Source organism: Achroia grisella, unplaced genomic scaffold, assembly GCF_030625045.1.
Source record: "Achroia grisella isolate CSIRO2021 unplaced genomic scaffold, CSIRO_AGI_Agris_v1 utg402, whole genome shotgun sequence".
Taxonomy (NCBI): Eukaryota; Metazoa; Arthropoda; class Insecta; order Lepidoptera; family Pyralidae; genus Achroia; species Achroia grisella.
In genome coordinates, this window is record NW_026712841.1 from 2,077,390 (window position 1) to 2,088,595 (window position 11,206).

General features: G+C 32.9%; 1 protein-coding gene across 2 annotated transcripts; it reads left to right on the forward strand.

Moving 5' to 3' along the window:
• The first annotated feature begins 2,561 nt into the window (after nucleotides 1–2,561).
• LOC131844214 (opsin-1) lies at nucleotides 2,562–7,018 on the forward strand. 2 transcript variants are annotated; one of them, XM_059193037.1, is made up of 9 exons: nucleotides 2,562–2,806; nucleotides 3,178–3,349; nucleotides 4,044–4,164; nucleotides 4,257–4,374; nucleotides 4,587–4,800; nucleotides 5,233–5,380; nucleotides 5,718–5,828; nucleotides 6,189–6,355; nucleotides 6,879–7,018. In XM_059193037.1, exons 2-9 carry the CDS (start codon nucleotides 3,201–3,203, stop codon nucleotides 7,003–7,005), a joined length of 1,155 nt encoding a protein of 384 aa, XP_059049020.1. In that variant the 5' UTR covers nucleotides 2,562–2,806; nucleotides 3,178–3,200; the 3' UTR covers nucleotides 7,006–7,018. The 2 variants fall into 2 exon arrangements, with proteins under 2 accessions (XP_059049020.1, XP_059049019.1); XM_059193036.1 differs by lacking the exon at nucleotides 2,562–2,806 and having other exon boundaries at nucleotides 2,831–3,349.
• Nucleotides 7,019–11,206: the final 4,188 nt, after the last annotated feature.

An 11,206-nucleotide genomic window follows, 5' to 3' on the forward strand; every position in this document is an offset into this window, starting at 1 on the left:
TATTAATTTAGAATATTGAAAAATCGGTCAACATGTGAAATTATCTATTAGGATTAGAGTTCAGTGCATGAAATAGTATGAAACCATTACTATAATATATATGGGAAAATATAATTAATATGGAAATTATATATTCTAGAAATAAATATTGTAGTGAAAAACAGCAGCGTTACTTATACTTGTGTCAACTATACAAATAAATAAAATTGAAGTGTCTGTTTGTAATTTCAAATTAACAACTTTTCACTAAATGTGAAACGTTTACATACAGTACCTACATCAAAAATATTTAATTTTTATTAGTCTGTTTGTTTATTCCTGCTAAACTATGAACCGGCTGGACCGACATTGATGGGACTTTCACTGGCAGATCGTTAAAATATAAGTAACATAAGTTTCTCCTTATAGCATTATAAGGAGTAACTTAGGTTACTTATATTTAAAAAAAATATTTATTTTAATGATAAGGAAGTTACTCCACGCGGACGCAGTCGCTGATAACAACTAATTTTAAATATAAACTATATATATATATGTATATATTTAACCTTTTTAAATATGAACCGTACATCTGTTTATATCTGCATCTTTCAAAATCTTCATATGTAATCTTTCAATCAGACTGTAATAATAAAACAATTACAATTACGTTATAATAGCTATAATAGTATGATATTTCTATAGATATAGAATTATTTTGAGATAACTTAACTATTATAAGTACTAGTCGTACTATTTACCGTCAAACTCACTGAGTTCTCTACCTACATATTTTTAATCCAGTTAGCTCTATGCCTACTGTATGTATACTTACTAAGAGCCTTATAATCATATTACTGGCATACTTAAGACATAAAATACAGGGCGGTAGTGATACACAAGTCTACACTTAAATAAATATAGATATAGAGTCACGTGGGGCAAGTGTGCGCACTTAAGGTTTGAAGTATCATATAATAAAATATTTGAAGTTAACTGGAACAAAACAAGGTTTATTATATAAAATATTTAATAATCAACAACTTAAACGCAATATAAATAATTATCATTTACACAAATTCTTTGGAAATCAACAAAATCAAAACTGTTTAAATGCGCACACTTACCCAAGTATAGGGGTAAGTGTGCGCAGTAGTGCGGGTAAGTGTACGCAACATGTAACATACAGTAAATAGAGTCAGACTCATATGATAAACCAGAAAATAGACATCCTCAACCTAATAATACATCAGTTCAAATAATTCCTTTTCAAAGTTATTGCTTTGTTCATGCCACCAGCTCTTACAGATGCTGTATTGGATCCAGTCTTCTTTCGGTGGAAATATGTATTTTTCTCCATACAGTGGGCAAAATAATTCCTGCTCATCATTTTATTTATTTTCAGATCAAGTCGTATCTTCTTTTTTGGCAATTTATTCTTCCTCTTGTTTTTGTTGAGTATTGTTTTTTGCTTGAAATCGCAATATTTCAAGCAAAAAACAATACTCCCTTACGGAAACAAAATGGTTCAACGGCGGACAGTGAAAAAGTTGCACTAAGTATAGCCTTTTGTGCGCTAATGAGGAGGGGTGTTATCAGTTCGTACCTATAAACCGTTTTTGAAATACTTCGAGTGCGTACACTTACCCGCTGCGCACACTTGCCCCACGTGACTCTACGTGTTTAATTCTACAGCTATATATGCTTGTTCTTTAGAATAACTACAATTATTAATTAATATACTGAACTGTACGGTAGGGAAAATATTTAAATTATAATGTAAAAAATTGACGTTCATAAGCGGCTAAAATGTCCTACATGAATAAATAATTTTTGAATTTGAATTTGTATTAAATTAGAAAGGCGAAAGTATTCTAAGATTTATAATAACTAGATGAACTGATTACCTACCAATCATAATTGTTACCTGAATAATACATAATTTATATATTCGAACCTTATATTCGTAAGCCACATTTTGACACAAATTATTTTGTAATTTTGTATCATAAAATTGTTTAATTATCTTTAAAGTATATGATATCTTATTAATATCTATTATTGCATTGCATTAGTGAGCGTAATGAATGAATATGGAACGGTGTAAGTTGGCTAGGCATCAGTGAAGGATTATAAGATACCTAAGCATGAAGCGGGTTAGTTAGCTCATTATGGCGAATTTATCAGGAATTAACTACAATGGTGTCCAGAAAAGACCGCGTGAGTTTTAAACTAACAATGTAATCAATGTAAACAATGTACTATACCTACTGACAATCCCCTCTTGATAAAATTCATGAAGATTTGAAGAACCAACTTGCCTATGATTGATGTTATGACTAGAAAGGCTTAATGAAGTAAGATGAATATGTGGATACATATATATGTAGACATGTTGTTCAAAATTACCAATTATAGAACTTTAAACAGAGAAAATGAAAGGTATATGAAGTATATTATTTTCCTTTAGTCCCAAAATATTTAATATTTTATCAAAATACTTAATTGTTATTTGTTTTGTTACATTAGTAAACCCAGAAGCCACCCCTGGGAAATGTGTAAGTAGAGTAATATATTCACTGTCTTAGATATCTATATCTCATTATGAATATCGATTTACTTAGTGACGTCGTCTTTAATCCATAGCATTTCCCTTATAAAGGTAAAGGCATCTCTACAGAAGACGAGTAGCCTCCGCCTCGGCAAGCCCGCAACACGAGATTGGTTATAACTACACTAAAGACTGGAGTAGTTCGTGTAACGATTTTCTTCAGTATTTTTAGTAATAACCAGCTCGAGTGGCCTTCCTCAACCCTGGACCTATACAGTAAGCGCCTGGATTACATGTGCAGTGTTCAAATATTATTTTTTTAAATTTATCTTTTTCATACATATACATTTTAGACTAATTATATTTTCATTCTTTATGTTGAACCTATCTGGCAGGCTGATGCGTAATAACTGTATTATCTGTCTAATTTGAAAATTGTCTTTTTATAGGCTGTTTTTAGACACTCACTATTATGTTGCGTTCATATGAACGGATTTAATTTGGTTTTCGATTATTTTAAGTTATAGGTAATTTACACTGGTTTCATTCAGTTCTGAAAGTTATAATTTGATAACAATATTTAAGCATTGGAGCGAATTTTTAAAGATTTTTGTAAAAATATACCTTAATAGCGTGTATTTATACAGGTTAATCGCATATCGTGTTTCGTATGAAGATGTCTTTCGCAAACCTGGACCCCGGCCCAGGTGTGGCAGCGCTGCAGGCATGGGGTGGACAGGCAGCAGCGTACGGGGCGTCAAACCAAACTGTTGTCGATAAAGTACCCCCTGATATGTTACACATGGTGGACCCACATTGGTAATTATATATTACACTACACTTAAAATAACTTTATTTACAACAGTGTAATTCAGTTTAATTTAATATATTGCTGCAACCTGCTTCTAAAAATGTTTCACTCTTGTTTTCTGTCGTCAAAAGTTAAAATATTTCCAATAAAATTGGACATATTAATACTTTTCCTCGTCGCGAATTAATATATATGAATTAAAACGTCCGACTTATTATGTAGCTCATTTATTACTCGCTGTCAGAATATCAAAATCAAATGAATATCTTTTCTTTAAAAGAAAACACAAATACATTTTCATAATATTAAAAGAGGTTTACGTTACGTTATACGCATCACTAAGTAAGTGTTAATTCAATAGAATACACAAAATGTGTATTGTATGTAACATTATTCGTGTGTTAAGATTAAACTTAGGCACCAATTGAATTACAATTTTAGAAACAACTAAAGAAAATCAGTTGTCATAGACTGTCTATATGTACTACTCGGACGGAAGAAGGTACTACTACTAAGACTGAAATATTATAGCTGTTAATAATAATTATAAGAATGCAGATAGAACAGAATTTCATTAAGAACCTTCTTCGTTATTCCTTGTTCCTCCGAATTTCAATTTCAACGAAACTACAAGAAAACTGCATGATGGCCGACCTGGGTATGTGTATTCTAAGTACAAGTTAAATATTTTTTATTATTTAGGTATCAATTTCCGCCTATGAATCCACTGTGGCACGGACTATTGGGTTTCACTATCGGCGTACTTGGCTTCATATCTATCACTGGCAACGGAATGGTCATATACATATTTTCTTCTACTAAGGTGAATGAAATCATTTACAATGTCTTGAAGAAATATTTATATATATAAATACAATGTACTTTAGAGTATTTAACATTTTTCTTTGTTTGCAGAGTCTTAAGACACCCTCAAATTTGTTAGTTGTGAACTTGGCATTCTCGGATTTCTTAATGATGTGCGCAATGTCCCCGGCAATGGTTGTGAATTGTTACCACGAAACTTGGGTATTTGGTTAGTAAATTTGTTACACTATCCTCGAGAAGACACGTAACACCTACTGTCTATCTGTCCTAGTGTATCATAATTATCATACTGAAAATCGACGGAATAAGATAAAGTCAAATGTCTATGCCCTGTGATACTCCTTATCATAAGTATGTATGTTAGATTTCTTTTTTCTTTTAAAAGGCAAAGTATACTTATATAATAAATAAAATTTTCAGGCGCATTCGCGTGTGAACTGTACGGATGTGCTGGCTCGCTATTCGGATGCGCGTCCATATGGACAATGACAATGATCGCCTTTGACCGGTACAATGTAATCGTAAAGGGTATCGCCGCCAAACCCATGACGAACAATGGCGCCCTGCTTCGTATCCTCGGTATTTGGGCATTTGCTCTTGCTTGGACTCTAGCGCCGTTCTTCGGTTGGAACAGGTAGATTCTTTTTTATTTTTTTCTCTTTTATCTTCTTATTTAAAATTCAGTTAATTCCGTATGTTTCAACCTACTTTTTCTTAACTACATTATTCTACTACAACTCAGAACGATTAATTTAGTTAATGCTGTTCAGAAGACGTAATATATTAAATAAAAATGTTATACATTTCTTCTATTAAGCAGAGTACTATAAAACCAAAAAACCATCGTCTACTACACATAAACAATACTATGTGTATTAGTGTACGCTGCTCGTATCAAAGGTGTTTTTACTATCTTAACTGTTTTAGCGAAACAATAATTTTGATAGCTCACGATAGATGAGATGACGATGGCTATATTTAAACTCACGTCCTTTTGGGAGTACCTACATCTGGGTAGTATAACACTAGGCCACGATTCTCTTAAGAATCAATACATATGTTGTAGGTATGTACCAGAAGGGAATATGACTGCTTGCGGAACAGACTACTTGTCCAAGGAGTGGCTCAGCCGCAGCTACATCTTGATCTACTCCGTGTTCGTGTACTTCATGCCACTTTTGCTCATCATCTACTCTTACTTTTTTATTGTTCAGGTATGCAAGAATCAGATGAACATTTTATGAGTGTCTTAGTTTTTACTAACCTGTGTATTTACGGGTGAAGGGGATTGTTAGTAAGTTGACTACTGTTGACCCCATTGCTAGCAATATATATAGCATGTTAACTTCCATGAGGTTCCCCCTGGACAGCATTCTGATAAATTCCTGCTGAATTTGTCACGATGGATTAACTAACCTAACCTCGTGTTCATCTTACCATGTTCCACTGGTGCCCCGAGAACGTATACAGTTAGCGCAGGCGGGTGCACCATCCATATTGATAAAAAACCTGTCTACGATCCTGTGATCTTACCTAGTATTTTAATTACAGGCTGTGGCAGCTCACGAAAAAGCCATGCGAGAACAGGCCAAGAAAATGAACGTTGCTTCTCTTCGATCTTCAGAAGCGGCTAACACAAGCGCTGAATGCAAATTGGCTAAAGTAATAAATTAAACATTTTTTCATGTAATTAGTATGAGAAACAAGCTGACGGTTCACCTGATGGTAAGTGGTAACCGTCATGAAGAGTACTATGGAAACGTTATCGTGTGACATCCATGATACCACTCACGCATTACCATTCCAGAGAACTGAGAAGTCATGCCTCTTATCCTGTACCTAATTTCAGTACCCAATCAGCACCCTATAACCGAAACAAAGCTTACAAGGCAAGTTGCTTGGTGGCTAAAGTACCCACTGAGACAAAAAAAATGAGGTTCCTACACAGACGACTAATACATTATGTTATGTACTTGCATAGACCACTTCGCAAATAGTACTAAGTACTACGTGTTATTTCAGGTAGCGTTGATGACTATTTCGCTGTGGTTTATGGCGTGGACTCCTTACTTGGTGATTAACTATACTGGTGTATTTGAAAGTGCACCCATAAGTCCTTTGGCTACAATCTGGGGCTCACTCTTTGCTAAAGCTAACGCCGTATATAACCCAATTGTATATGGTATCAGGCAAGTATTATTTTATTTGACATATAATGTCGTAAATTATAACATTTCTGAATAGCCGAAACATAACTTTGCAGCCCGGTAGCAGGAAAATCTGATTGGCTATTGGCTTAATGAAGAATTTCAAATATACATATTGGTATATCACTTATTAATGTTATTATAGACATTCAGACATATATTTATATTATAAAAAAGCACTATACATATATAAGTAATATTATATATGCACAATAAATGTATATTATTAAGTATATACATAGATATAATTTGGTATATTTAAATATTGAGGAACACTAACATAATAAATCTATATAGTACTTAAATATAGTACTTAATCATGTATTCACTCCTATATCCATTCGCGACTCAACTTTAGCTGCAATTTGTCGGGCACACACATGTACGCGATAAAAATAATAGCTTTCTACGTACTACCTGGTGACTATATTCTGATTTTTTGTTCTATGCTTGTTTGCATTATATTAATAACATTGCATTATATTATTGTATTGTTCACCCGTAGTCATCCCAAATACCGTGCTGCGCTCTACCAGAAGTTCCCGTCACTGTCATGCGAGGCATCCCCTGATGACAGCGGCTCAGTCGCATCTGCAACCACTGCAGTCTCCGAAGAAAAGCCCACAGCGTGAATATTCCAAACGACAAACGGCTTACGAACCATTGGACACACGATATTGCCAAAGCGATGTTATTTATTATTTTTATACGAAAACATTTACATTTGTACGATTTCTAAACTCGAACACAGAGCGTGTGCTGGGTGCAAAATATTCGGGCATTTGTATATTACGTTGTTATTACCTGCGTATTTTGAGTGCACGTTTTATGTCTCGAGTTGAACGGTGCACACTTTTCTTATACCTAACATTATACTTCAGAGGCCAACGACATAAAAAAAATATAAAAAATATTACACGCATACATATTATGTCGCTAGGCCGCCCCTACCATGAGACTGCTCCTTTAGGATATAAGTACTTGGATGTTGTATATAGAAACTTCTTAGTGAATGACTTGTAATTAGTACTAAAGAATAATAAACAGATTCTGTCAACATCTCAAACTGATATTTTATTTATCCAATATTTTATATTAAAAACCTTTAATATAACATGGCGCAGTCGGTAAATTAATAAAGATTTAGATTCAGCGCGGTTATTTGGATTTATTACTGTAATGGCTGACGAAAATAATAGTTATGGAAATGTATTACGGACACCTTCCGAATTAATATGGAATGTCAATATGGAAGATAGTTGGAAAATTTTTCAACAGAAATTAGAAATATTTCTGTTGGCATCGGGGAATGACAGTAAATCTGGTAAGATAAAAACAGCTATTCTTCTAAGTCTTATAGGTGATAGAGGTCTAAGATTATATAACACATTTGTATATGATGCATCAAAAAATGAAAATAAAGATGATTTTGAACTAATATTATCTAAGTTTGAAGAACACTTTACTCCTCAAAAAAATATCACATATGAGAGATACAAATTTTTCTCTAGAAATCAGAAGCCAGATGAAACATATGAAGATTATATTGCGTGTTTACGTGATTTGAGTATGACCTGTGAATTTGGCGCGTTAGCCGAAAGTCTTATAAAGGATCGTTTGGTATGTGGAATATCAGACATTACAGTAAAGGATAGATTATTACGAACTAGGGATTTATCATTGATAAAAGCTGAAGAAATTTGTCGGGCATCACAGGAAACGAAAATGCAGATTCAACAACTTTGTGCTAACACAGCAGATTGTAATGGTGGTGAATCCAGTGGAATACTAAAATTAAATCGAAACATACGTGATAAAGTTGACATTGACAGAAAATATGAATCTTCTCGATATCAGATAAAAAATAGTAATTTGAAAGTTAAAACTTTTTTATGTAAACGATGTGGATATGAACATATACCTCAACAATGTCCAGCATTCAACAAAAGATGTTTGAAATGTCAGAGATATAATCATTTTGCTAGACAGTGTCAAGTAAAAACTGTTGAAGTTGATGAATCCGAACATGAAATTGAAACTATTCGTTTGGGCGCAGTTTTCATACATTCACTCAATGGTAACAAAGACTGGGTAATAACAGTTGGAGCATATAATCAAGGTAATTTAAAAGAATTGAAGCTAAAAGTGGACACTGGTGCACAAGCAAATGTACTAAGGGCAGATAATTTACCTGAATTAGGTGGTGACATACATAATTTACTAATTACTAATTCCAAGTTGACGACTTATACGGGAACTCCGATCAACTGTTTAGGTAAGACTGTTCTGGACTGTAAATATAATGGTAATGTTCATAAATTAGAGTTCTTTATAGTAGATTGTGAACGTGCGTGCAATATTATTGGATTGCAATCTTCTGCACAATTGAAAATAATAAATCCTGAATACAGTATGGGTCAGGTATCATGTGAGCAAGTTGTTATGACAGATTATAAAGAATTGTTTGTCGGTTTGGGATGTATGAAAGAAGAGTATGACATTAAATTGAAAGAAAATGTGAGTCCTGTAGTTCATGCAAGTAGACGTGTACCCCTAGCTATACAACCTCGTCTTAAGAAGAAGTTAGAGGAGTTAGAGCGAATAGGTGTTATTTCTAAAGTTCAAAATCCTACTGAATGGGTTAACTCTTTAGTAATTGTGTATAAACCTAATGGCGATTTGAGACTATGTATAGATCCTAAAGATTTAAATGAAGCTATTCAAAGGCAACATTTTGAACTCCCGACTTTTGATGAAATATCTAGCAAATTATCTGGAGCTAATATTTTTAGTACGCTTGACATTAAAAATGGATTTTGGAATATTAAATTAACACAAGCCAGTTCAGATCTTTGTTGTTTTAATACGCCATTTGGCAGATATAAATTTCTTAGAATGCCCTTTGGTATTTGTAGTGCTCCAGAAATTTATCAACATCGTATGCGTCAGATGCTAGAAGGATTAGAAGGGGTTGAGGTATATATTGATGACATATTAATTTGGGGTAAAGATGAAAGTGAGCATGAAAAAAGACTAAGGAAAGTATTTGAAAGATTACAAGAAGGTAATGTAAAGTTAAATAAAGAAAAATGTAAAATAGGTGTATCAGAATTGAAATATTTAGGTCATATAATAAGTCAAGAAGGAATACAACTAGGAAAAGATAGAATTCAATCAATTTTAGACATGAAAAGTCCTAAAAATCGTAAAGAGTTGGAACGATTTCTAGGAGTAGTTAACTATATTTCCAAATTTGTGCCTAATTTTGCAATAGAAAATGCTCCTCTTAGAAATCTTCTTAAAAAAGATGTTGAGTTTGATTGGAATGAAAGTCATGAGGAAAGTTTTAATAGAATAAAGAGTTTATTAGTAAAAAAGCCAGTGCTACAATTTTTCAATGAAAAGTTACCTATTCTTTTGTCCGTTGATTCTTCAAAATATGGATTAGGTGCTGTTTTACTACAGAATAATCTTCCAGTAGCGTATGCCTCAAAAGCGTTAAATGAGTGCCAAAATAATTATGCTCAAATTGAGAAGGAGCTTTTGGCTATTTTATTTGGTTGTGAGAAGTTTAATCAATTTATCTATGGTCGAAAAATTACGATTGAAACTGACCACTCTCCTTTAGTTTCACTAGTTAAAAAACCATTGAATACTGCTTCTCCTAGAATACAGAGAATGTTAATTAAACTTCAAAAATATCAATTTGATTTGGTTTACAAAAGAGGTAGAGAATTATATTTGGCTGATACATTATCTAGATCGTTTAATGAAAAGTGTAACTCTGAAATTGATTTAGAAACTGAGGAAATTGAGGCTAAAATTGATATTTTACTTTGTGTAGTTAATATTTCTGATAGACAATTAGGTAATATTCGTGAATTAACTGCACAAGATAATGAATTAAAAACTGTAAAAGGATTTATTAAAAATGGTTGGCCTTGTCATAGAGCCCAAGTACCTGATATTGTTAAATCATACTGGAATGTGCGAAATGAGTTAATAATTAAATCTGGTATTATTTTAAAGAATACATGTTTAGTAATTCCTCATAAATTAAGACATGAAATGCTATCTAGAATACATTATCCACATTTAGGTATAACGAAGTCATTGTTACGTGCTCAAGAAGTCATGTATTGGCCTGGTATGCATTCTCAAATTGTTGACATGATTTCTTCTTGTGAAACATGTAAACTTTATAGTAATAACAATAAAAGAGCCTTTAGTTTCTCATAGTGTGCCAGATAGCCCCTGGCAAAAGGTAGCAGTTGACATATTTGAGCTTGGTGGAAACAGTTATTTATTAGCTGTCGATTATTATTCAAAGTATCCTGAACTATGTTATTTGGAATCAACTACAAGTACTTCGGTTATTATTAATCTTAAACGAATATTTAGTAGGAATGGAATACCGGAGACATTAATAAGTGATGGAGGTCCACAGTTTTCTTCAACACAATTTAAAGAGTTTTCTATAAAATGGGAATTTGATCATATTTTTAGTAGTCCTGAGCATGCACAATCTAATGGGATGGTAGAGCGCACGATTCAGTCCGTTAAACGTTTATTATGTAAATCTTTACATGAGAATAAGGATCCATTCTTAGCAATGTTGGAATTTAGAAACACTCCTATAGCTCATAATATTCCATCGCCAGCAGAAAATTTATTTAATAGAAAACTTAGAGGAATATTACCAAGTAATTCTGAACGATTCAAACCTAAAGTTAGTATTAAACCAAAATTGATAGAAAGAACGATGATGAGTGAGAGAAATTATAACAGAAATAAGGTGAATTTAAAAATGTTGCAACCTGGGGATGTTGTGTT

Coding starts and splice junctions, on each gene's coding strand:
- LOC131844214 (XM_059193037.1), top strand. CDS start 3,201: ATGAAGATGTCTTTCGCAAACCTGGACCCCGGCCCAGGTGTGGCAGCG. Junction 4,375..4,586: donor CCACGAAACTTGGGTATTTG/GTTAGTAAATTT, acceptor TAAAATTTTCAG/GCGCATTCGCGTGTGAACTG. Junction 6,356..6,878: donor CCAATTGTATATGGTATCAG/GCAAGTATTATT, acceptor GTTCACCCGTAG/TCATCCCAAATACCGTGCTG.